The sequence below is a fragment of the Tamandua tetradactyla genome, chromosome Y (genome assembly GCF_023851605.1).
Source record: "Tamandua tetradactyla isolate mTamTet1 chromosome Y, mTamTet1.pri, whole genome shotgun sequence".
Classification (NCBI taxonomy): Eukaryota; Metazoa; Chordata; class Mammalia; order Pilosa; family Myrmecophagidae; genus Tamandua; species Tamandua tetradactyla.
Window position 1 is genome coordinate 139,882 of NC_135354.1, and position 27,760 is coordinate 167,641.

Genomic DNA, 27,760 nt, shown 5'->3' on the forward strand with positions numbered 1-27,760 from the left:
ATACTCAAAAGAAGAGAGAAAAGGTAAGAACAGTTAAAAAATAACTGTAACTGAAAAAACTTTAAGTATTTGAGTAAAAAACTTGATATAAATACCACATATACTGAAACTACTTCAAAACATGAAAGGAGTATATGATAATGTTGCTTACCATCTGAGAGGTTTAAACAAAGCCAATCCAATGCAGAATGAAGATCACCTCCATGTAAGAGGGTGTCAGTCATTGCATTTTCAATGTCCTTAGCCTTAAATGAAAATGCTTGTAAAGCCATGTATAAATCCTATACAAGGAAAATATAGAAAAGTCACCTTTGTCAATTTTCTTTTTTCATTACTAATTTATAACCCCATTAATTTTAAACTAGAAACTCTGAAACAAATTATAATTTCAAAAATATCTTTTTTTTTTTTAGTTATAAGAGTCAAATGTGCCCACTGTACTAAAACTTTGGGAAGTATAGATAAATGAAAAGATGGACTGAGAGAAATTATTCATATTTTCACCATCTGATGTCACTGTTTATAGCGTATAATGTTTTCTTTCAGTCATTTTTCTATGATTTTTATATATGAAAATAAGGCATTTTAATGTACTTTCTAAAGCATGACCTTTGGACTCATGCCAAATTGGTTCAAATCCAGACTTTACTCCTTACTAATGAATAACACCTTGGCAATACCTTATGTAACCTTTCCAAATTTCAATTCCTTTTTTTAAAAAATGGGGCCAAATACGCCTACCTCATAGGACTGTTATATCAGAGAAATATAAATAAAGTGTCAGCATAGGGCTTAACATGTTAGAGGCTCAATAATATAATTTTTTTTTTAAACATGGGCAGGCACCGGGAATCGAACCCAGGTCCTCTGGCATCGCAGGCAAGCATTCCTGCCTGCTGAGCCACCGTACAATAATATAATTTAATTTGTGGAGTGTAACTTAGTTTTCATATCACCATTTTAATGAGTTTTTACAGATGGAAATATGGAATCTCAATGGAACTTGAATTTATCTTGTGTGAATCTGTCTTAAAAATACTCCATGAACTAAGAACTAAAGAACTAAGAATTGAAAAAATTTGGAAAATACCTGTAATTTTTTGGCAGTAAATCTCCCAGAAATCACTCCCTTGTCATTATTTTGCTTTTTATGCTCATTGATCACTCCAATAATCCTTTGCTCTAGTTTTTTATTAATTACTACCTGTTGAGACCAAAAAGACCATATCAAATAAAAGCTAAGTTATTAAATATTATTCAATGATTAGATAAATAAAAGCAAGTAACACTTTTCTATATCCTTACCAACCAATCCCAAAATCTCAGCAAAAATCAAATATAATAATCATGTTGTTTTGGACTACCATTCATTTGACCACATTTTTAATATATATTTAAGAAAAAATGGGATACAGAAAAAGCAACAAGATAACACACAGTGAGAAAAAAAATCCATTTATAAAGCTTCTCCAAGCCATTTGTTTCAAAACATTGTCCTTGGACCACCCTTAAGTTGCTTTCAAAAAGACAGATAGATAGGCCCTATCCTAAACATACTGAATCAGAATTCTTGGGAATGGAGTTCCCAAATCTGCTTTAATGGATAAGGAGTCCAAGCACAAAGTCTGGAAGAAGGAATGTCACAATAAAAGGGTACCTATCAAATTAAAAAAAAACCTATATAAACAGTAATTAATACTTATGTTGGCTTCATTCCTAATTTCTCCTATCAGACATGTTTTTCTTGAGTTGTCTCCACAAATTTAACTAAAAGCAAACAAGCATCTACCTACAAAAATACCCTCCTTTCCTTATTACTTCTTAACTGAATGCCTACTACTATGTAAGCAGAAAAATATACTTGAAGAGTTCACAGTCTAGTATAGGAAACATATACAAAAAAGATATTATAACCCAGCATGGTAATCATTTAAAAAGATATATGAAATGTTGATGAAACAAGAGAATCTGCCTGGTGAGGTATGAAAGACTTCACAGAGGTCCACAGAGGTGACAAATGGAGAAGGGTATTCCAGGTAGGGAACACATGGGCAAAAGCTTAGAGTCTCAAAATCACATGGCATGTGGGGGAACAATGAGATGTTTCATGAACTAAAATTGTAAGAAGAAAATGTAATGGAAGAGAAGGTTGGGAAGGTACACTAGGTCAGATCTGAAAGAATATGTTTGCTATGCTTAGAAGTTTGGACTTCCCTAATTTTTTTTTTTTAATTTTATTTTGGACTTCCCTAATTTTTAAAAGCTTTCAGCATATGTGTTATAGTTCACTTTCATTAGGTATAAACTAGCTCTGAGAAAACTACTTATGAAAATTTAAAACTCCCACCATAATTCATATTTAAGAATAGATCTTTTTTTTCAAAGAGTACATTTCTTGAAATGACTGAAAACCTTGGTTACTCACTTTTAAAACAGATTTATCCAGATTTGCAGGACCACCACAATCATTTGCAGAATTAAAACTATACATTTTTGGACCTGTGTATAATAGACAACAAATAGTAAAGGCAATTTAATGATTAATATGCATTAGGGCTATTTAATTTCCTCAAAGATTGCTAAAAATTAAATATTTGATTTATGCTTTTCTCTTCACTTCACCCAGTAACTCAATATAGTAGCTAGTAATTCTCCCTTTAAATATTCTAAGGCGGGCCACGGTGGCTCAGCAGGTAAGAATGCTTGCCTGCCATGCCCGAGGACCCGGGTTTGATTCCTGGTGCCTGTCCACGTATAAAAAAAAAAAAAAAAGATTTAAATATTCTAAAACATTTTACCAATTTGCATTCTTCTAGATTAATCAGTGTCTCATAAAATACATTCTATTAAAAATGCAAATGCCTGTATATCCTATAAGAATAAATTAATCTTCATTTAATATTTTCAAATAAATTACTTTAATCAGATACTTTTCCTCCTGGCACCTAGGTGAAGTGAGACCTTAGAAGGATATAAAATTCCTGGCAAAGAAGACAGGTAATTCTGAAGGAAGAGCTCTCCTCACTGAGGGTGGGATGCTAAGGAAAAAGAAGTGAGAGTTCCTACGGTCTATTGAGTTGCAGGTTATCAATTCTGTTCTAGTTGATAGAAATGCTATATATTTTCAGTCCCCCAACAACAAGTAACCAAGAAGGAATAAATATTCTCAAATTTTTGTTCTCATGACACCTTTATAGTCATAAAAATTACTGAGAACCCCTATGTGGATTATATTTACTGATATTTATCATATGATAAACTAAAAGGAAAAATTAAAAATATATTAATTCATTAAAAATATAAAACTATTACACGTTAACATAAATAACACTTTTTGTGAAAATAACTATATTTTCCAAACTAAAACAAAAAAAATTTTGTAAGAAGACTGACATTATTTTCCATTTTTTGTAAATATCTTTAATGTCTCACTTCTGCATTCAATTTGTTGTGATATTATACGTCAGGTAGTTATACACTTGTGAAAAACTGAGCATGAAAAAGTGAATAATATCTTCATAATTATTACTGTGAGGACAATTTTGACCTGAAGGAGCCCCACTAAAATGCTCTCAAGACCTCCTGGAGTCTCTGAATCACACTTGGAGAACCACTGCTGTGTAACAGAATATTTCTAGCATCTTATGAAACCTAGCTACTCTGCTTTCATAAACCTTAAAATAAGGAAAGTTTATTTTCTCAAATCACTTTAAGAAAGGCAACCTAAACATTAAATTTAAGGGTTACTTATTATGGTTTTAAAAGTCAAGGACATAAAATACTAGTTTATATAATTGGACAAAAGAAAGTTTTTGAGTAATGTTTGAAAGTAACTACTTTTACATTTGGGCCACCTAAAGTAGGGACATTTGTGGTTCCCAGAATTACCGTTATGCCAAGGCTACCTGGAATATATTAAAAGAGAGTAACAATTCTGACAGTTTGGTCAGTTTCCTTATCCTCTAGTCTTGGCAGTTACCTTAATTCTAATAACCCCAATCATAAATTCACGTCAATAGCCAAAAAGGAGCATATATGTGAGTAGTCTTTATTTTGTGAGTCTTATCAGTTACAGTAGGTTTACTCACAAATGTAGCATACAGAGTTTTAGAGGCTCCCACACTCACTGAGGCGGCCCCAGTGATACTTCTGTTTTTAAACATACAGATGGATGAGCAGAAGCAAAAGTCCATTACCAAGACTATACTAAGAAACAGTTCAAAGTAGGATGTTTTAGTGACAGAGGTTGAGATCAGAACTTCCTTTAAAAATACCATTTTGTGTATTTGTTTGTTTTTACTTTTTTGTGATTTAGTAAATTGAAAAGATTGCAGTAAATTTTCATTTGACTCCTCCAACCACTCCATCTAAGACTTCCAACCATATCACTTCCTTGTGGTTAGCTTATACTCTGCAAACTTTCAGAGGGCAAATAAGAGAAGAGCTTGAGTCCTCAAAAATCAGCAGGGAAATCTATATGTCTTACTGCCACATTCACTGGGTGTCAATCAGCTTCTCTACTAGTGAATATGTTTTAATTTTAATCAACATCCTGAGGAACTGTAACAATAATGAGACTTTACTATACAGGTGATAACTAATTAAATCAATTGAACAATTAAGACCCCTTTATTTTCAAATTAATCCTAAAACATGTTCATATACTAACTATGATTTTAAACCAGTGTGACTGAAAATCCAAGAATTTAAAATTCATTTTAACAATTTTTGATGGAAATCTTTCTAAAATGTTTTATATTTCTGGTCAAAGTACAAACTATAATGAGCAAAATTCAAAGCTTTTAGTTAGTTCTTATGAGTAGCTATTACTCTACCAAGGCTTGCAGAGGGTACTGAAAGGCCTAACCCTAACCCTAACCCTAACCCTATCCCTTTACCCAACTGTCCAAGATTGCTCTATATTCTATTTGGTGATTCTTTCTTCTCCTCTACTGTAAGCTGCAAATTCTCAGAATGTTACCCTTTAGCATCTCCCCACCCCCAGCTTCTGATCTCTGACCTAGGAAAAAGTGAAGGTGTCAAAAGAAAACAGATAATTCAGACTTGTTAAATAAGTATCCCTAATTTTAAAAATAATTCTAGATTAATAGGAGAAAGAAAGTTGGTTCCTACTCTTTTGCTAGGTAAAATGCATAAGATTTGTGACAGCTTCTTTTCTTCCTGCTTAGAGACCTTTCTCATAAGATGTGGTTTTCTGTTTCAGATAGTGGAAGTCAATGGAAGTCTGACTGGAAGTGTTACTTTGCAGCACCTATAAAACAAAAGTACTATACATTTCAATTTTATAAATGAAAGTTCATGGAACAATGCAACAAATATAACTGGCTCTCAAATATAATTACTGCATCAAATTGAGGCACAGAAAAACTAAGGGATTTTCTCAAGATGACTCAGCTAATAAAAAAGCATCAACCAGAACCAGTTTCTTAATGACCAATACTCTTCCCTTTAGAACATATTCTTTTTATATTATGTTGCATTTTATATGAAACAAAGATGCTACTAAGCCACCATCACTAAGACATTCATTTTGAGTTACTAACTTTATGTGATAATTGTATGAGACAGATTCCCGTCTGACGAATAATGTACATCTGCAAAAAGGTTAACTAGTCAAGGATATAAACAGAAGCTCTGGTGGTAAATAAAACCCAATACCTGTACTCATGGAGCTTATATTCTAGTGGAGTAATTAAGCAACTAATTACCCAAATTAGCTATGATGGGGACATAGAGGGTGCCAAGAGAATAAATGAGAGTGAATTGATATAATTTGAGTGGTCAGGGTCTGTGAGGAAGTACATAGTGCCAAAGCCACTCAACCAATCATTTAAAAATATAAGTCAAGAGAGGTCTCTCCCATATACAATAATAATTCTCATCCCTTCCCTTCAATCCCCCCAGCTTCCAGCTGTACTTGGTCTTCTTCCTAGACTTCCAATCTCATTTAACACTTTCCCTCTCTCTCACCACTCCAACCATATAAATTTTCTTCCTGCAATATGCCATGCTCATTCCCATCTTAGGGCCTCTGATTTGGTAGTTCCCTCCACCTCAAACTCTTTGCCTGTAGATCCTACAATATCTGGCTGCTTCATATCATTTGAGCTTTACTGTCTCCTTCAGGAAGCCACTCCTAATTTAAATCAATTTAGGGCCCCTCTCCCCCCATCCTATTTATTTTTTATCATGACACTATTTTATGGCCTTTACCGCTATTATTTTATTTTTAAACATATTTATAACAGCTTTTCTGAGTTTGCTCATGAGTCCCCCAGGCTTAAATCTCCCTTAAAGGTTGTAAGTCTCAACTCAGGTTTAAAGATTTTCAGAAACATAATCCTTTCATTGTAAAAAAACATTGATTCAACCTCTTATTTTAGCTTCATTTGCACCTTGATAAAGCAGCCTTGCTAATTAAGCTAAAGGCAGTGGTACTTATAAGGCAAAAGCAAGGAACAGAAAGAAACGCATGGGGGTAGAGGGTTGGGAGGACAGGAGAGGAAAGATGGAGAAAGGTCTTGCTATTCTTAGAACATGTCAAGTCTGTTTCTCAAATCCCCTGCCTCGAAGGCTCTTCACCTAGTTACGGGAATCAAACTTTTTCACCAACCACATTTGCTCAAATGTCACCTACTACGTGATGCCTTCCCTGATGATTCTATTTAAAAATGAACCTCTCCCCATTTCCCTCCCTATTCCTCTCCCAGCTTTATTAAACACGATAGCACTTACTACCATCCAATATAGAAGAGATATTACTTGTTTATTTTCACCTCCCCCACCAAATAATTTAAGTTCCTTGGAAGAAGGGTTTTCAGTCTGTTTTGCTTCCGTGGTGTCCCCAGTGCCTAGAATTTTTTCTGGTACAGCTCTTCAAAAGTTATTTGATGAACAAATGAAACAAAAAAACAGGAGTGGCAGAATATCCAGAATTGTGCCAAGGGCCTTTAGAAGCAACAGTGAATTTCTACCTCTAGATTAGAGAACAATTTTGATAAACTACCATGTATAATTCATCTAATTGTTTGGAAAGATAGGGCCAGATGGAAGTGAAGTAGAACAATTACATTAAAGGGTTCAGAGATAATGGCTTTTTGTGTACTTTCCCAGCTTTTTTGCCTTACATAGGCCTATTACACGTTATTTTAAAAACTGCCAAATAGAAAAAAGAAAAACCAAAAGATACTTGTCAACTTGCTTAGCAACAATATTTTATTTACAGCTATATATATTAATTCAGTTATTAAAAATTCCCCACAAATTTAGTAGATGACCTCTCCAACTTCTCTCCTGATATCCCCGCTCTATTAATTCCTTGGAATTTTCTCTTAACAATTAACCAAGAAATTTTTAAATGACTATCTATATAGAATTCGGATAAATATTGGGGAGATGTTAATACATAACCATGAAACAGTTCCTATAGTTTTGTAGGAGAGATAAAATGTATAATTCCTCACATACTATAAGGCAATATTAAATATTAAAAAGAATGATTCAAACAATGATAAATGAGCTATGGATATCATGAAGAATTCAAAAAGGAGCTGACACCTGGGGTTGGTCTCACAGGATTTTGGTAGATGGATTTGAGATAGGTGGAATTCTATGAAGAGAAAATGGAAAGAATACACACGAAGAGATGGGAGCCAATGGCTGCATTCAGAGCAGGGAAAAATCCACCAGATTTCCCTACAGGTGAATGTAATAATTAGCAAAAAGGGTGGAAAGAGGGGCTTGTATGCGGGCTGAATGGTCTGGATTTTATCCTGGGAAGTGTTACAACCACAGAAGTGTTTTTGTAAGATCAACCTGATGCTGACATGCAGGACAGACTGGAGGAGGTAAAAAAAAAAAAAAAAAGCCGAACTAAGGAGACCGATTAAAAGACTCTGATGGTACTACAAGAATTCATGACTGCCTAAGCTAGGGTGCGAACAGTACAAATGAAAAGTTAAAGGTATACAAAAAAGATATGTAAATGAAGATTGTACAGAGTTTGGCAACGTACTGCATGTGAGGAAGAAAGGAAGGCATCAAAGTAACTCCTGACCTTGGATAAATAAGCATATGGTAAAATAGAAACAAGAGGGATAAACTATTTGGGGAGAGGCGTTGTTTAGTATGTTGAATTTGAGATGTTTGCAAAAAATAATGCCAAAAAGTTCACGTAAATGTAGAAACGACAGGCTTGAGCTTGAAAGAGAGATCAGGCATACATGTTGATTGAGGATTCACCTACAAAGGAACAGATAGAAACAATGGAAATAGAAGAGCTCTTCTAGAAGGGCTGAATAGAGGGAACCATACCATCAAGGACTGACACCTTGGGGAAGGCTCACATTTTGGGGCAAAGGGAAATCAAGAAATACAAAAAATGACTTCAGAGAATTGAAAGAATTCAGAAGACTGTCAGGAAATGACCCAGCCTAAAAGAGGCTGATTCACAGAGTAAAAATGCTACAGAGAATCAAGGAAAAATTCTACTATTTATAGCTTTGCAAGGTAAAGAAGTATTATCCATCTTCTAGATAAAAGTTTGATACCTACCTACCTATTTCTTCAGTCTCCTATTCTTTTCTCCTAGGCACTGCTTAGATTTCTTTGAGTTCCTCCAGAGACCCAAGATCTTTCTTGAACTCAAAATCTTTACACATGCTGTTTGTTACCTCTACCTGGAATACTATTTCTGCCATTCTTAAGAGTTAACTCTGATTCATCCTTCCTGATCTCAGCTTAACTATCACTTTTTCAAAGAGACAATCCATGATTCCTCCTCCTCCTCCTAGTTAATATTAGACTACCCTGGGTTTTTATTTGTGGAGCTAATCAATTACAGAGCAATGTTTGTGTGATATTTAATGCCTATCGCCCCCATTAGGCGAGCTCCGTGAGAGGTGCTGTGCTTTATTCTGCTAAACCCACCCTGAACACTCATGTAAAATACATAGTAAATATTCAGAATACATGGCTGCGGTAAAAACCGCAGATAATTTTACACCGATATTCAGTGTGTAAGAACTTGTTATTCTTACTAGGTATTGACTTTTCCACAACATATGGATACGCTGTATCGGCACTGAACACGATATGTAGAGCAGGTAGAACATGGGGCGTCTCCAGGTTAGGTCCTCTGCACACTACCCATTCCCGCATTAGCCCAACTGGTAGCGATGATGGCTCAGGACTGCAGCAAGGCCACAGTTCGAACTTTAGAGCCCCAAACAGATTTAAAGCCTGTTAATCTGATTTAAAGCTTAGACTGATTTAAAGCCAAGCAGTCCATAGTCGCGGGACTGAAGGCTCCTTCCTCGGGACAAGCAGCAGGGTTTCAGGGCGGAAAGCTTAGGGCCGGTGAGAGCTCATACCTTGCTTGATTCGAGGCTCCTTGGAGCTGGTGGCAGCGGCGGGGGGCGGCCTGGCCACAGGCTTCTTATTTTGGGCTTTCCCCGCAGCGCCGGCCTCAGCGGATTTGGGTCTGGAAGCAGACACAGCTGCCCGGACCGCCGCACCTCCCGGCATCTTGTGTTTCTTGTTCTTGCCGCCCGTGTTGCAGCTGTAGCAGAAGATCGCTGTCGGCCCAAGCCAGGATAACGCCAGCGCAAACCTGTGGAAGCTACTTACGGTCCCGCGCCTCGGCACCGCCACCCTGCGATCTCCATCCCGGCTTCTCTCGTGTGGCCGGCGCTGCCTCGCAATTGGTCTAAAACCTCCGGCCGCCGCACAACCCTCCAGGTAGCATCCTTGAGCCGCGTGGTGGGTCCCTGTACCGCGCGTGAGCTACGCTTCCTCTTAAGCCTTAGAGCTGCCCATTCACTAGTGGTAAGGAAGGTCAGAAAGGAAAAAGGAATCGGGGAAAATTTTCCGGCGGTCGCGTGACTCGACCACTTTTGTCTCCCACAGGCCACCGTTGAGCCCATACCCGGCGTCACAGTCGGTGCGACTGCGAGGCATCATGGGTAGGAGCGAGAGGCGGCCTCGGCAGATTCGGTTCGGGAAGCAGACGGAGCGGCAGGGACATCGCGGACGCTTTTGGCGATGAATTGTTTAGCGTCTTCGAGGATGACTCGACCACAGCGGCCGGAACCAAAAAAGACAAGGAGAAGGGGAAATGGAAAGGGCCGCCAGGGTCTGCGGAAAAGACCGGGTAAGGAGAACGTCCGAGATGAATTTGTTTTCTCTGTCAATGCTGGGGGAAGACGACACGACTTTTAAGAAGAGACCGAGAAAGTAGGGTATATTTTGAATAGCATAGGGAGGAAAAGGAGGGACTGAAACAAAGGTTGGAGAAGGAAGTAGAAAGATGGTTGGTTTGGGAAAGCTGGTTCTTGGTGTTCCCTGGTGTCCCGCGCAGGCAGCGGGCACGCCCACCGCTGCATTTCGTGCACTCCTACGTCGCCGACTCCACCCCGTCTTCGCGGTAGCGGTCTTAATGGTAGACAGAATACCACTTAGGCTCTGTATTCCCAGCATCAGGACAGTGGCTTTAATAAGCTTTGAAGCTTAAGACGCTTCAGATAGGTAAGTTGGAGGGGAAGGGGCCAATAGCCACAGAAGGAAAAGTTCACCAACGTCTAGTTTTCTCGTCCTAAAAATGGTGATAATATTGCCTAGAAGATAAAGCGTGCAATGTCCTGGCAATGCTTAGCACATTGTAAACTTGCAAATGCTAGCTATTACTGAGTTTTAAGACAATTTTCGAGAAATTACCAGACAGTGTGAACTTATCTAGAGATTGATGTTTGTAGTTCCCAGAAGTGTATCACACTAGTTCTAGCATACAAGGAAAAACTAATAACTTGAATTAGATAAGGTAAGCTGGTTCCTGTATAATCAACAAAATTTAACTCTTGGCATTGGGTGATATACTTAGTAGATGCTTGAGTTAAATTAGATACGGTTTTGCCCTCTGAATTTTCATTCTAGGTAAGGAGGTAGAACAGATACAATGTTTTTAACGTTTCTTATTGTAAAATGTATATCACAGGAAAGAAAGAAAAAGCAAAAATTTTCAAAGCATGTTTAAGTAAGTAATTACAGAACAGAACCGAGTTTACCATGTACTACCATTCCACCATCTCAGATTTTTCCTTCTAACTGCTCTAAAACGCTAGAAGCTGGAAGTAATATTAATGTAGTAGTTCAACAGCCATACTCATTTGTTAAATCCTATTTTCTTACCACCTTCTTCTCCTCTGATGGCTCTCCCAATCTATAGTGGTTTTTAGGCAATTCCTGTTCTCACTTTTTCATGTTAAGAAGGGGTGTTGACACTAACGAATAGGGGAATGTAATTGATAATCATAGAAAGGCTGGTCCCTCTGGATTTATCTGACCTAGGAACCCCCCAGGAATTATAGGTTGCAGGAAGGCAGATTTCGTGCATGAAACTTTTATAGAGTTTCAGTTGAGCCCTGTTAAGAGTCAACAGACATGTATTTTGGTGTTGGGGTTTAGCAGACCATGACAGTTAGCCCTGTCCAACTGTAGCTTGCGTAGAAGTAGCCTCAGAAATATTCTTGTGACTTTATTTGATGTCTTTTGGCCACTGTTGCCATATTTTATTACACTGCTTTTTCCCCTTTTGGTCAGGAAGGCATTGTCAATCCTATGATACCAGCGCCAGAATTATCACCCGGAATCATGCTCCCTGTTGTCAGGGGAATATTCACTTCTGTATGTCATGTACCACGTAGTGGGGAGGACAATGATTTCCCCCGCTGTGGACCCTCAAAGGGACTCTACCAACACTTTTTAATTATCAACCCACCATAGTCTGACATGTATCCTGGTATTATATGAAGATAAACAGAATTACAAGACCTCATTCCCGTTCTGGACTCCAAGAATTTGGATTGTTGTAGTGAGTGATTGAGAGAGGTTGATTTTGATTGGTGTGACTGAAAATTTAAGTTTTAGACATAATAAATCTCTGTGCCTTAGGTCTCATACAGTAGCTGAACGTCTATAGTATATGTTATCATCTTTTACCCTGCATTCTAATTTACCTTAGACCTAGCCAGACTGGCTTCATTTTAAACTCTAATTGAGGCCTGATCTCTTTTTTCAGTTACTTTAACTGTTATTATATATAGCTATGCCAACTTTCAGGGTTGCAGCCCTCCATTTCTGGGTCTTAGGTGTCACAGAATTACTCAGAGTTTCAGAGAAATACCAGCTGATGATTCACATATAGCTCAGTTTCTCAGAATCCAGAAATTTGTCTACAACTTCAGACCAAATGTGACTGCTATTAGGGCCCACAATCTAGGCTCTCGTTTTCTTGAAAGTATTTTTTTGAGAGAGACCTTGTCTTTTGTTTCTGGCTTATTTTGCAAAACACATTGTCCCCAAGATTTATTCGGTTTGTTGCATGCCTCTCGGCATCTTTTTTGTAGCCCTACCATATTTGATCATATAAGTGTATCACAGTTTGCCATTCTGCTTCTTGGTCATTGTACCCTTTGGCATCCTCAGTCTGTTGGGCATTATGGATAATGTCCAAAAGAAACAAACCATGTCTTGCAGTATCCTCATTTGGCCTACAGTCAGCAGTACTCTCAGTTTTAGACAATTTTCATTGGTCCATAGCGGCAAAGAACCGACACAGTGTCACCAACTATCAGATAAAAACTGCCCCTTATTCCTTGTCCCCCCTCCCCCAATTAGTTGCCTTTGGTGTTGTGGACTACAGCATGCATTTTTAGTTTTCCCCCATATCCCTCTACTGACTCCTTGTCTACTATTGAACCTTTGTAATAGTTCACGCGAGAACTTATTTTTAATTGTAGATTTAATCTGTGGGATACATGGCACTAAATATCTCCTTTCAGTCATAGTCATCTTCAATATCGTTATGTTACTTACAACCCGCTAATTAGTAAATATCACTTCTATCCATTCCTTTGCATTTAGGTTCAACCTCATTGGATAGCTTCCTCTGTCTCTAACTTTTCTGTACTTCAACGTCTGCTATTTTCTATAGTGTAAACGCTGAGATTACCTTCACCAGAGTGATAATAGCAAAGTCATATAGTTTCTGTCCTTTTGTATCTGACTTATTTCTCTCATCATTATGTCCTCAAGGTTCATCCACATTGTCATGTGCTTAAGGACCACATTTTGTCTTACTGCTGCATGATATTCTGTTGTACATATATACACCACATTTTATTTATCCACTTGTCTGCTGATGGGCACTTGGATTGATTCCATCTTTTTTTGGCAATTGTGAATAGTACCACTATGAAGATCAGTGTGCAAATGTCTGTTCCTGTCACTGCTTTGATCTCTTCTGGGTATATACCAAGTAGTGGTATTGCTGGGTCGTAGGACAACTCAATATTTAGTTTTCTGAGGAGTCACCAAACTGTCTTCCACAGCAGCTGCACCATTATCCATTCCAACCAACAGTAAATAAGTGTTCTGATTTCCCACATCTTTTCCAATATTTTAGTTTCTTTTTCCTTAGTAGCAGCCAGTTTTATAGGTGTGAGGTGATATCTCATTGTTATCTTGATTTGCATTTTCCTTATAGCTAATGAAAATGAGCATCACTTCATGTGCTTTTTAGCCATCTGTATTTCCTCTTCAGAAAATTGTCTATTCATGTCCTGTTTTATAATTGTGTTGTTTGTTCTCTTGTTGATATGTATAATTTATTTATGTATGTAGAATATCAAGCATTTATCTGATATGTTTGCAAATATTTTCACCCATTGAGTTGACTTCCTCTTCACCTTTTTAGCAAGGTGTGTCTTCTGTATCTTTGAGATGCAGAAACTCTTGATCTTAAGGAGTTCCCATTTGTGTTTTTCTTTCACTGTTTTTTTTTTACACTCTTAGATGTAAAGTTTAAGAAGCTATGTCCTGTTACTAGATCTTGAAGATGTTTCCTTGCATTTTCTTCCAGAAGTTTTATGGTACTGGCTCTTACATTTAGGTCTTTAATCCATTTTGAATTAACTTTTGTATAAGGTACGAGGTAGTGATTCTGATTCTTTCATTCCTTTGGCTATTGATATCCAATTCTCCCATGGAATTGGATATCAGTATTTATTGAAAAGACTTTTCTATCCCAGTTCAGTGGATTTGGGGGCCTTATTGAAGATCAGTTGTCCATAGATTTGGTGGTTCATCTCCACACTCTTGATTTTATTCATTTGGTCAATACTTCTGTCTTTGTGCCAGTACCATACTGTTTTGACCACTGTGGCTATATAGTTAGGAAGTGATAGTTTCTCCCACTTTGCTGTTTTGTTTTTTTTTTTCTTTTTAATATCTTTAGCTATTTGGGGTCTGTAGTAGTTTGCTAGCTGCTGAAATGCAACACACCAGAGACGGATTGACTTTTAATAAAAGGGGATTTATTTCATTAGTTCTTCAGAGGAAAGGCAGCTAACTTTCAACTGAGGTTCTTTCTTACATGGGAAGGCACAGGGCAATCTCTGCTTTCCTTCTCTCCAGGCCTCTGGGTTCCAACAACTTTCCCTGGGATGATTCTTTTCTGTATCTCCAAAGGCCTGGGCTGAGCTGTGAGTGCCAAGATGAGGTATTCTGAGCTGCTTGAGCTGTGCCACATTGAGCTCTCTCATTTAAGCAATAGTCATTTAAGTCAAACATCATTCATTGCAGCAGGCACCCCTCCTAGCTGACTGCAGGTGTAATCAGCAACAGATGATATTCACGTACCATTGGCTCATGTCCACAGCAACAGAACTAGGCACGTTCACCTGGCCAAGTTGACACCTGGACCTAACTACCACAGGGTCTCTTCCCCTTCTAAGTAAATTTGATAACTAGCTTTTCCAAGTCTTAAAAGTAGGTTGTTGGGATTTGATTGATATTGCATTGAATCTTGAATTGACATCTTGACTACATTCAACTTTCCTGTCTGTGAGCAAGGAATGTCTTTCCATCTATTTAGGTCATTTTAAATGTCTTTAAGCAAGGTTTTGTAGTTTTCTGTATATAAGTCCTTGACATTCTTGGTTAGGATTATTCCTAGATACCTGATTCTTTTGGTCAGTATTTTGAATGGAATTTTTTCCTTAATTGTTTCCTCAGATACATCATTGTTTGTGTATAGAAACAGTACTGATTTTTGATCATTAATCTTAAATTCTGCTACTTTGCTGAATTTATTAGCTGAAGTAGCTTTGTCATAGATTTTTCTGGGTTTTCTAAGTACAAGTGTGCTGGTTTCAAAGGAGGTATGCCCCCTAAGAAAAGCCATGTTTTAATATAAATCCCAGTTCATAAAGGTAGAATAATCTGTATTCAATACTGTATGTTTGAAACTGTAATGAGATCATCTACCTGGTTGATGTGATTTAGTTAAGAATGGTTGTTAAACTGGATTAGGGAATGACATGTCTCCACCCATTTGAGTGGGTCTTGATTAGTTTCTGAAGTCCTATAAAAGAGGAAACATTTTGGAGAATGAGAGATTCAGAGAGAGCAACACTACAAAGCAGAGAGTCCACCAGCCAGCGACCTTTGGAGATGAAGAAGGAAGACACCTCCCGGGGAGCTTCATGAAATAGGAAGCCAGGAGAGAAAGCTAGCAGATGACGCCGTGTTCACCATGTGCCCTTCCAGCTGAGAGAGAAGCCCTGTGTTCACCATGTGCCTTCTCACTTGAGAGAGAAACCCTGAACTTCATCGGCCTTCTTGAACCAAGGTATCTTTCCCTAGATACCTTTGATTGGACATTTCTTTAGACTTGTTTTAATTGGAACATTTTCTCGGCCTTAGAACTGTAAACTTGCAACTCATTAAATTCTCCCTTTTAAAAGCCATTCCGTTTCTGGTATATTGCATTCCAGCAGCTAGCAAACTAGAACAACAAGATTATGTCATCTGCAAATAATGAAACTTTTACTTCTTCCTTTCCTATTTGGGTGCCTTTTATTTCTTTTTCCTGTCTAATCATTACAGCTAGGATTTCTAGTAAGATGTTGAATAATAGTGGTGACAGTGGTTTTCTTTGTTTTGTTCCCAATCTTAGGTGGAATGCCTTCAGTCTCACCATTAAGTATGATGCTGGCTATGGGTTTTTCATATATGCCTTTTATGATATTGAGAACATTTCCTTCAGTTCCTACCTTTTGAAATGTTTTTATCAGGAAAGGAAGCTCAATCTTGTCGAATTTTTCAGCATCAATCAATATGATCATGTGATTTTTCCTTTCGTTTGATGTGCTTTATTATGTTGATTGATTTTCTTGTATTGAACCACCATTGTGTTCTTGGTATAAACCCTACTTGGTCATGATATGTAATTGTTTCAATGTATTATTTGATTTGATTTGATTTGCTAGCATTTTGAGAATTTTTGCCTCTGTGTTCATTAGGGAGATTGGTCTGTAGTTTTCCTTTCTTGTAGCATCTTTATCTGGTTTTGGTATTAAGAGTGATGCTAACTTTATAAAATGAGTTACATAGCAGTCCTTTTCCCTCAATTTTTTGGGCAAGTTTGAGCAGGATTGGTGTTAGTTCTTTTTGGAATGTTTGATAAAATTCCCCAGTGAAGCTGTCTCCTGGGTTTTTCTTTGTGGAAAGATTTTTTGTACTTTTTTTTTTTCATGGCCAGACACTGGGAATTGAACCTGTTCTGCTGACCCACCATGCCCTGTGTGAAGATTTTTGATGCCTGATTAAACTCTTTATTTGTAATTGATTTGTTGAGGTCGTGTATTTCTTCTCAAGACATTATAGGTTGTTCATGTGTTTCCAGAAGTTTGTCCATTCTATCTATCTTCTGTAGTTTGTTGGTATATTTATAGTATTGTCTTATTATTTTTAAAATTTTTTCGGCATCCAGGTAAGGACCCCGTCTCATTTCTTATTTTATTTGCTTTTCTCTTTTTTTTCTTTTTTTAATCTACTAGGGGTCCATTAATTTTACTAATTTTATCAACCAACTTTTTTTTCTGATGCTGTTTTATTGTTTTCCAGTTTGTTTATTTCTGCTCTCATCTTTATTATTTCTCTTCTTTTATTTGCTGTTACTGGGATTAATTTCCTGTTCTGTCTCTAAATTCTCGAGGTAAGCAGGTAAGTCCTCAGTTTTTGTTCATTCTTGTTTTTTAATACAGGCATTTTGGCCAATAAATTTTCCTCTCATCATGGCCTTTGCCACATCCCATAAGTTCTGATATGTTGTATTCTCATTATCATTTGTCTCCAGATATTTACCGATTTCCCTAGCAATTTCTTCTTTGACCCACTGACTATTTACGAGTATGCTGTTTAATCTCCTTATATTTGTGAAATCTCTAGTTCTTGGTGGCTTTTAATTCCCAGCTTCATTCTATCGTGGTCAGAGAAAGTGCTTTGGATAATTTCAGTCTTATCAAATTTATAAAGACTCATTTTGTGTCATAGCATATGATCTATCCTGGAGAATGTTCCATGAATACTAATATCCTGGTATTTTGGGGTGTAATGATCTATATATATGTGTGTGTCTTTTAGGTCTAATGCATTTATCACATAGTTTAGGTTCTGTATGTCCTTACTGATCCTCTGACAGGTTGTTCTATCTATAGTAGAGAGTGACATATTGAAGTCTCCCACTATTATTATTGAAATCTCTGTAGCTCCCTTCAGTTTTGCCAGTGTTTGCCTCATGAGTACTTTGGAGCTCCATAAAGATTTATGATTGTTACTTCCTCTTGGTGAATCATCCCTTTCTTTAATGTGTAGTGTTCTTCTTTGTCTGTTATGATGTCTTTACATTTAAAGTCTATATTGTCTGATTTTAGTATAACCACTGCTTTCTTTTGGTTACAGCTTGCATAGAACATCTTGTTCTATCCTTTCACTTTCAAATGATTTGTGTCCTTGGGTCTAAGATGCATCTCTTATAAACAGCATATAGACAGATTAAATTTTTTAATATGTTCTGTCAGTCTGTATCTTTTTAAAAAATATTTTTATTGAGAAGTCTTCACATGCATATATTCCATACATGGTGTAATCAGTGGCTCACAATATCATCACAGTTGTGTGTTCATCACCATGATAATTCTTTAGGACATTTGCATCACTCCAGAAAAAGAAATAAAATGAAAAACTCATACACCTCTACACCTTACCATACCCTCTAATTGACCACTAGTATTTCCATCTAAGAAATTTATTTTACCCTCTCTCTCCTCTATTGTTTATTTATCCATTTTTTTTAAACTCATCTGTCCATGCCCTGAACAAAAGAAGCATCATACACAAGATTTTCACAATCACATAGTCACATTGTAAAAACTATATCTTTATACAGTGGTCTTCAAGAATCAAGGCTACTGGAACACAGCTCAGCAGTTTCAGGTACTTCCCTGCAATCGTTTCAAAAATCTGTATCGTTTAATTGGTGAGTTTAGTACACTAACATTTCTAAGTTGTTACTGTAAAAGCAGTTATTTAATATACCATCTTACCCTTTAGTTTTTAGTTTTCAAATCTGTATATTCATTTCCCTCTCTCTCTCTCTTTTTTTTTTTACTTTTTTTATTGTATAATATAAAATATATAAAAAGCAAAGAAAGAAAAAGATAAGTTTTCAAAGCACTTTTCAACAAGTAGTTACAGGACAGATCCCATTACCATCCCATCATCTCAGATTTTTTCTTCTAGCTGTTTCAGAATATAGGAGGCTAAAAGGGATAAATGTTTTTTGTCATCACATTTGACTTTTTTTTTTTTGAGAATTACGTATAAACAAAAAAGCAATACATTTCAAAGTACAGCACAACAGTTAGTTGTAGAACAGATTTCAGAGTTTGGTATGGGTTACAATTCTACAATTTTAGGTTTTTACTTCTAGCTGCTCTAGCTACTGGAGACTAAAGAAATACCAATTTAATGATTCAGCAATCATATTTGTTAAACCTTACCTTCTCCGTATAACTCCACCATTACCTTTGATCTTTCTATTCCTCTCTTGAGGGGTGTTTGAGTTATGGACATTCTAACTTTTTCGTTTTGAAAGGGTCTATCACTAATATGGGATAGGGAGATAGAAATTGCTGATGTTCTGGAGAAGTTGGGCCGTCCAGATTGGTCCAGTGACCCATCTGGAAACTTACCCTAGTGCATAGAACCTTTGTATAATCTTATGCATTGCCCTAGGTGTTTTTTAGGATTGGCTGGAATGGTTTTAGTTGGGGTTTGGCAAGCTATTGTAGGTTGCGGCGTCTAACTGAACCTTGCCTGAGAGTGACCTCTAGAGTAGCTTCTCCACTCTATTTGAACTCTCTCAGCCACTGATACTTTTTTAGTTCTTTCCGCCTTTTAATCAAGATGGCATTGTTGATCCCACGGTGCCAGAGGGACTTTTTTTTTTTGGAGAAAGGAAAAAATGACTCCCTTGGGAGTCATCTCTTACACCACCAGGGAGACTTTCACCCTGGATGTCATGCCCCACATAGGGGGGAGGGCAATGATTTCACTCACAGAATTGGGCTTAGAGAGAGTGAGGTCACATCTGAGCCACAAAAGAGGTCTTTGGTCATACCTATAGGTAGGCTTCATTTCTCTGCAACCTACGTAAGCTTTAGAAGAGTAAGCCTCAAGATCAAGGGCTTGACCTATTGATTTGGGTGGCCTTAATGTTTGACACAGTATCAGGGGAAGTCTTGATGGTAAAGTTTAATAGTTCTGTATTTTCTCTTCCATCCCTCAAAGAACTTTGCCAATACTTTCTAATTATCTGCTTAATATATTCTAGGATGTATCCAGGCATTACATTAAGCTATACAGGATTAAAGACCCTCATTCTTATTCTGGGCTCCTTGTATTTCAGTTGTTCAAATGAACTATCCAGACAGATTGCGTTAGATTATGTGCTTAGAAAATTTAGGTTCCAGACAAAATAATCCTTTCTTCTTTTGGTCTCAAAGAATAGGTGTGGTTCTAAAATGTAGACATTGTCTTCCTTATCCTTGTGCTCTGAATTACCTTAATCCTGACCTGTTTGGCTTTGTTCTTATCTGTGAATACCAGGGTATAGATACATAAACATCCTCTCAAAATCCAGAAGCAATAATTACCACTCTGCACTCAGTGTGTCTGCTGTGAGAGTTTACAATCTAGGCCCCTGTTTTCTAGTAAGCATTTTCTAAAAGAAACCATAGAATACTGGTTCTTTCATTTCCAGATGTTCCACAGGTTCATTCACATTGTTGCATGTCTCATGACTTCGTTCCTTTTTGTAGCAGTACAATATTTGATCATATGTATACATAATCATTCCACAATCATTCGCCAATCTACTTCTCATTCAGTTGGTGCGTCCTTCAGCCACCTGCATTCATTAGGTGTCAGGTATAATGTCTATAGTCCATCAACAGTCTCAGTTTTAGATAATTTCATTGTTCCCAAGAGAAAGGTAATCAATAAACACACCCTCACCAAATAGGAAATCTAAACCTCACCTTAACTTTTGTCCCTCCCCCCATGTTATGCCCCTGCTATTACTGTTGTACTGCTGATGTTTTCCTGTTAAACATAGCCCATAGCATGCAATACAAGTTTTCTCCCTATACCCTGGACTTAAACACTCTTTGTACACGAATCATACCTTTGAAGTAATTCTTGCAAGAGATTATTTATAGTTGTAGTGTTAATCTGTGAAACACATAGGTCTGGACAGCCTCTTTCAATCATGTTCATCTTCAATATAGAATTATAGATCCCCTAGAGAACTAGCTTCACTTCTATCCCCTTACATTCACGTTCAGCCTCATTAGTTAACTATTCACGTATCTCTAACTTCTGTGTATCTCTAAGTCTCCCATATTCTGTTATATGCCTCCGATTTTCCCTTTACCATGGTCATAAAAGTGGAGTCATACAGTATCTTTCTTTTGTGTCTGGCTTATTTCACTCAACCTTGTGTCCTCAAGGTTCATCTCTCATGTCATGTGCTTCAGGATGACACTTCATCTTACTGCTGCATAATATTACATTGTATGTATATACCAGATTTTGTTAATCCATTCATCTCTTGGTGAGCGTTTGAATTGTTCCCTTCTTTTGGCAATTGTGAATAATGCTGCTATGAACATCGGTGTACAGATGTCTGTGTCACTGCTTTCAGCTCTTCTGGGATATCCAAGTAGCGTAGCTCAATATTTAGTTTCCTAAGAAACTGCCAAACTCTCCTCTTGTGGCTGCGCCATTATACATTCCCACCAGCAGTGCATAGTGTCCCAATTTCTTCACATCCTCTTCAACATTTGTCATTTCCTGTTGTTTAATAGCAGCCATTCTTATAAGTGTGAGTGGTATCTCATTGTAGTCTTGATGTAAATTTCCCTTATAGCCAATGAAAATGAACATCTCTTCATTGGCTTTTGCGCCATCTGTATTTACTCTTCAGAAAAATGCCTATTCATATCTTTAGCTGATTTTATAATTCGGTTGTTTGTTCTTTTGTTATTGAGTTGTATGATTTTTTTTATGTATACAGGATATCAAACTTTTGTCTGATGTGTGATTTCCAAATATTTTCTCCCATTGAATTGGCTACCTCTTCACCTTTTTGACCAAGTCTCTTGAGGCCCCAAAGCATTTGATTTTGAGGAGTTCCCATTTATCTGTTTTTTCTTTTGTTTTTTGTGCTTTGGGTATATTTAGGAAGCTACCTCCTATTACTAGGTCTTGAAGATGTTTTCCTGCGTTTTCTTCTAGGAGCTTTATGGTCCTAGTACTTATATTTAGGTATTTGATCTGCTTCGAATCCATTTTTGTACAGAAGGTTAAGGTAAGGGTTCTCTTTCGTTCTTTTGGCCATTGATATCCAGTTCTCCCATGCCCATTTATTGACAACACTATTTTGTCCCTATTTAGTAGAGTTGGGAGCCTTGTCAAAAATCAGTTGACCATAAATTTGACGGTCTGTTTCTGCACTCTCGATTCAATTCCATTGGTCAGTACTTCTATCTTTGCCAATACCATGCTGTTTTGAGCAGTGTGACTTTATAATAAGTTTTAAAGTCCAGAAATGTTAATCCTCCCACTTCATTCTTCTTTCTGAGGATGCTTTTAGCTATTCAGGGTTTCTTTCCCTTCCAGATGAACTTGGTAAGTAGCTTTTCCAAGTCTTCAATGTAGGTTATTGGAATTTTGATTGGTACTCCCTTGAATCTGTAGATCATTTTGGGTAGAATTGACATCTTAACTATATTTAACCTTCCTGTCCCTGAGCAGGGTATGGCTTTCCACCTATTTAGGTCTTTGATTTCTTTAACCAATGTTATGTAGTCCTTTATGTCCCTAGTTAAGCTCATTCCTAAGTACTTGATTCTTTTAGTTGCTATTTTGAATGGGGATTTTTTCCTTAACTGACTCCTCAGCTAGCTCATTACTTGTGTATAGGAATGTTACTGATTTGTGCACATTAATTTTATATCCCGCCACCTTGCTGAATTTATTACCTCATGTAACTTTGCTTTAGATTTCTCTGGATCTTCCAAGTATCGTATCATATCATCTGCAAATAATGAGAGTTTTACTTCTTCCTTTTCAAGTTGGATGCCTTTTATTTCTTTGTCCTGCCTGATTGCTCTAGCTAGGACTTCTAGCACAGTGTTGAATACTAGTGGTGACAGTGGGCATCCTTGTCTTGTACCTGATCTTAGGGGAAGGCTTTTAAGTTCTCTCCATTGAGTATGATACTAGTTGTCGGTTTTTCATATATTCCTTTTATCATATTGAGGTAGTTACCTATGATTCCTATCTTTTGGAATTTTTTATCAGAAAAGGATGCTGAATTTTGTCGAATCCTTTTTCAGCATCAATCAAGATGATCATGTGACCTTTCCCTTTTGATTTCCTAATGTGCTGTATTACATTAATTGATTTTCTTGTGTTGAGCTATACTTGCATTCCTGGTATATATTCCACTTTGTCATGGTGTATTATTCTTTTAATGTGACATTGGATTCAATTTGCTAATATTTTATTGAGAATTTTTGCATCTATGTTCATTAGGAAGATTGGTATGTACTTTTCCTTTCTTATAGCATCTTTACCTGGTTTTGATATTAAAATGATAGTAGCTTCATAAAATGAGTTAGAATTCCTTTTTTCCTCAATTTTTGGGAAAAATTTGAACAGAATTGTTGTTAGTTCTTTCTGGAATGTTTGCTAAAATTCCCCTGTGAAGCCATCTGGTCCTGGGCTTTTCTTTGTTGGAAGATTTTTGATGACTGATTGAATCTCTTTACTTGTGATTGGTTTGTTGAGATCTTCTATTTCTTCCTGAGTCAGTGTAGCTTGTTTGTGCGTCTCCAGGAATTTGTCCATTTCATCTAAGTTGTCTAGTTTGTTGGCGTATAGTCATTCATAGTATCCTCTTATGACTTCTTTTATTTCTTTAGGGTCTCTGGTAACGCACCCCTTCTCATTTTTTATTTTGTTTATTTGCATCCTCTCTCTTTTTTTCTTTGTCAGTCTTGTTAGTGGCCTATCAATTTTATTGATCTTCTCAAAGAACCAACTTTTGGTTTTATTGATTCTTTCTACTGTGCTTTTGTTCTGCCATTCATTTATCTCTGCTTTGATCTTTGTTATTTCTCTTCTATTTGCTTTGGGAGTAGTTTACTGTTCTTTCTCAAGTTCCTCCAGGTTTGCTGTCAAGGCCTCGATTTTTGCTCTTTCTTGTTTTTTAGTATAGGCATTTAAGTCAATAAATTTCCTTCTCAGCACAACCTTTGCCGAATTCCTTAAGTTCTGATAAGTTGTCTCATTTTCATTCATTACCTGATGGCTGCTGATTTCTCTAGCAATTTCATCTTGGACCCACTGATTGTTTAACAATGTGTTATCTAATCTCCATATATTTGTGAATGTTCTCATTCTTTGGTGATTATTGAGATCCAGCTTCATCCCATTGTGATCAGAGAAAGGCTTTGAATAATTTCAGTATTTTAAAATGTATAAAGAACTGTTTTGTGCCCCAACATATGATCTATCCTGGAGAATATTACACTAGCAGTGGAGAAGAGTGTATAATCTTGTGCTTTGGGGTATAATGACCTATGTATTTCTATTAGGTCTAATTTGTTTATCAAGTTATTTATCTTCTCTATTTCCTTATTGATCTTCTGTCTGGTTGTTCTATCTATAGAGGAGAATGGTATGTTGAAGTCTCCTACTGTTATTGTTGAAACATCTATTGCTCCCTTCAGTTTTGCCAATGTCTGTTTCATGTTCTTTGGAGCTCCTTGATTGGGAGCATAAACATTTATCATTGTTATATCTTCTTGGTGATTTGAGCCTTTAAGTAGTGTCCTCTTTGTCTCTTATGGTATCATTACATGTAAAGTCTATTTTGTCCGATGTTAGTGTAGCTACTCCTGTTTTCTTTTGGTTACAACTTGTGTGGAAAATCTTTTTCTAGCCTTTCACTTTCAGTCTATTTGTATCCTTGTGTCTAAGATGAGTCTCTTGTAAGCAGCATATAGCTGGATTGTTTCTTAATCCATTCTGCCAATCTGTATCTTTTAACTGGTAAATTTAGTCCTTTAACATTCAAAGTTATTACTGAAAAGGTGTTTCTTGATTCCACCAGCTTATCTTTTTATTTTATTTGTCAGATCTATATATTCTTTTCCCTCTTTCTCTTTGTCTTCTTTAAATTACCCTTAGTGGTACTCTTCAATTCTGTGCCCTCCTCCAGACTTCCCTCTCCTGTCTTTTTTTTCAGCTGGCAGAACTCCTATTAGTATTTCTTGTAGGGCCAATCTCTTGTTGACAACATCTTTCAGGACTACTTTGTCTGTGAAAGCTTTAATCTCCCCCTCAAGTTTAGTTTGGTATGCACTTTTTTTTTCTTGTTTATTTGTTTTTTGGCATGGGCAGGCACCAGGAATAGAACCCGGGTCTTCAGCATGGCAGGCAAGAACTCTGCCACTAAGCCACCATGGCCCACCCCACCCCCTCAATTTTAAAGGACAGTTTAGCTGGGTATAGAATTCTTGGCTGGAAGTCTGTCTCTTTCAGGATCTTGACTATATCATACCACTGCCTTCTCGCCTCCAGGGTACTAGTTGAGTAGTCAGAATTCTGTCTTATTTAATTTCCATTTATGTAGTAGATTGTTTCTCTCTTGCCTCTTTCAGGATTTTCTGCTTCTGTTTCGACAGACTGATTAGTATGTGCCTTGAAGTCCCGTTTGGATTTATTCTGTTTGAAGTTCTTTGGGTTTCTTTGACTTGTATATTTATGTCCTTTATGAGGGTTGGGAAGTTTTCCACCATGATATCCTCAACTACTCTTCCTAGCCCAATACTCCTCTCTTCTCCTGGGGCACCAGTGATTCTTATATTTGTGCGCTTCATTTTGTGTATCATTTCTCTGAGTTCCCATTCATTTTTTTCCATCTTTTTTGCCATTTGCTGTTTTGAGTCTTTGAAATCAATTATCCTGTCCTCTATATCACTTATTCTTTCTTCTGTCTCTTCAGATCTGATGTTGTGTGCCTCTAGTATGTTTTTTATTTGGTCAACAGAGTCTTTAATCTCTGTGTTTTCCGCTGTTTTTCTGTCTATACTTTCAAATTCGTCTTTGTGCTTTTGTACTGTTTCTTGATCTCCTTTGCTACCCACTTATTTTATTAAGTACAGTTGTATGAACATCTTTGATTAGTTCCAGTGTCTATCTCCTCAGCTGTTTTAATTTGGTCTTTAGGCAGGGCCGTATCTGTCTGCATTATGATATGCTTAGTGATCTTCTCTGTCTTCATCGCTGGTAGATATCTTGATTATTTACTTTGGGAGTTGATTTCTTTTAGTAGTCTAAGGCCTTGTGTTTGTGGGATGGTTGTACAGCAGGGAGCAGGGCAAGGGGTGGAGCACTCAGTATGGTGATTTGTTTCAGGACAGGTAATGGGCCTAGATTGGGGGTGTTACACTGGTGCTTGTGAACATGTGTGCCCAGCGGCCCGGGAGGATATAGCTGTGCAGGTGCACTGATCTGGGGGACATAACCCTGGTGTGCCCTGGTCTATGGCATGGGGCCTTTTGTGCGCATGCATAGAGCTGTGGCAGCAGGATGGTATTATTCCTTCATGGATTGGGGGCATATGTGACCCAGCTGTGCAGGTCGGCTCTTAGAGCTGGGAAGTGAGGCTGAGGGCTGTGTGCACGCATGGTTCTAGGACTGCTGTAACATGTAGTTTCCAGAGCTGAATGACATGATTGGGGGTCCGTGTGCATGCATGGGCCTGGGAGTGCTACAAACGGATGTGCTGAGCTCAGGGAGGGTGGGGTGAGGCTGTGCCACACAATGGGCAGGGGAGTGGGGGAGGGATGGGAGGTATCCTAGGTATGAAAGTTAGTGCCTGTGACATTTATGCACTGGTAACACCCTGCAGGGAACAGGAAGGGGGGTAGTGCTTGGGAGGGGTGTAGGAGAGTTGGGTTGTGCTGCACTCTGGGTGGGGATGGGGGGCAGGTACGTGCACTGGGGACTGGTGGGGTGGGGCACATGGAATTGGAATGGGTGAGGTGGTTCAGGTGCGTGGGGTGTGGGGTGAGTCGCTGGTCATGGGGCTGCCCCGGTGAGGGTAGTGCACCCAAGGAATGCAGCCTGCTTACCTCCGAGTCCTGTATACCTGTCTGTGCTCTCCCACGGGCTCCACTGTTCTGTGGCTCCACTCCAGGCTCCAGCCCTCTGCCTCTCAGTTCCTCGGCCTCTGCACTCAGGGCTGCCACATGTGGTGCAGAAGGTTTTCCCAGGTCAGCTGCATTCCCAAATTGCTGCTTCAGTCACCCTCTTATCCCTTCTCTATTTGTTCATTTTTAGAATTTTTTTTAATTAACCAGTATTTTAGATGTAAGCCTTGGTCATTATATATGTTTCATTTATCTCCTCGATCTATTTGTCTTGCCTCTTTCTCTATTAATGGAACCTTTTGATTAACAGAAATTGTTAATTTTAATGCAGTTCAGCTTATTAAACTTCTGCTTTTTGGTTAGTAATTTTCATGTCCTGCTTATGAAACCATAAGGATAATTTTCCTGCTTTATCTTCTGGAGGCATTGTTGTTTTTACCTTTGATGATTAGATCTAAAATCCTTATGGATTTGGGCAGATGGCATTTTTGTGTGTGTAAGATGAGGGTAGAATACCTTATTGGATATGCAGTTCACCAAGTACCATTTATTGTCACTACTTTCAGCCAGCCATTGCAGCCATAAAAATAAACTTCCTCTCAAATAGTAATATTATGCCAACAAAGTAAGCATTAAATACTTACTGAAGGTGCTCATGTAAATATCTAATGGTGGTTTGATTTTCAAATTTTAAGAAATTTACATTAATGGTTATATTAATGTGGGGTTTGAAACATTTTAAACCAAAGTTCCAGAAAATTATGAGATCCAAAAGGAGTAGTATTCAGTTTTCCTGGTTAAGTTAGAGCATTTTGAGCTGCAGCCAGTTTTTATTTGTAGCACTCATCTGTTTAAGTGACTTTTTCTGCTAATGGTGTTTATTTCATTGTGTCATCCCTAAAGTTAGAGCATAAACTGTAGAATTAATTTTTAGATGTTTATTTTTCAGGAAATGTATTGATAGTAAATTTCAATTGGATTCAACTAATAGTGGAAAAAACAAGAGAGATGGAGATTTTGAAGGCACAGATGAATCCATTTTTGGAAAGAAGCCCAGGGTAGAAGAGTCAGTAACTGAAGACTTAAGGTAGTATTTCCATTGTCATAAATGTTGG

At 37.5% G+C, this 27,760-nt stretch overlaps 1 protein-coding gene and 1 long non-coding RNA gene across 2 annotated transcripts in view; one reads left to right on the forward strand and one right to left on the reverse strand.

Annotated features, from left to right (window-relative positions):
- Positions 1–9,837, reverse strand: part of LOC143672473 (ATP-dependent RNA helicase DHX29-like) — a 32,053-nt gene extending 22,216 nt beyond the window's left edge. The window contains 5 exon segments of the mRNA XM_077147121.1: positions 152–281; positions 1,091–1,204; positions 2,426–2,499; positions 9,393–9,788; positions 9,834–9,837. Coding sequence (XP_077003236.1) covers positions 152–281; positions 1,091–1,204; positions 2,426–2,499; positions 9,393–9,788; positions 9,834–9,837 — 718 coding nt within the window.
- Positions 9,838–9,924: 87 nt separating this feature from the next.
- LOC143672614 (uncharacterized) lies at positions 9,925–27,733 on the forward strand. Its single transcript, XR_013169915.1, has 2 exons — positions 9,925–10,171; positions 27,595–27,733. It is a non-coding gene; the product is annotated as an uncharacterized LOC143672614 (long non-coding RNA).
- Positions 27,734–27,760: the final 27 nt, after the last annotated feature.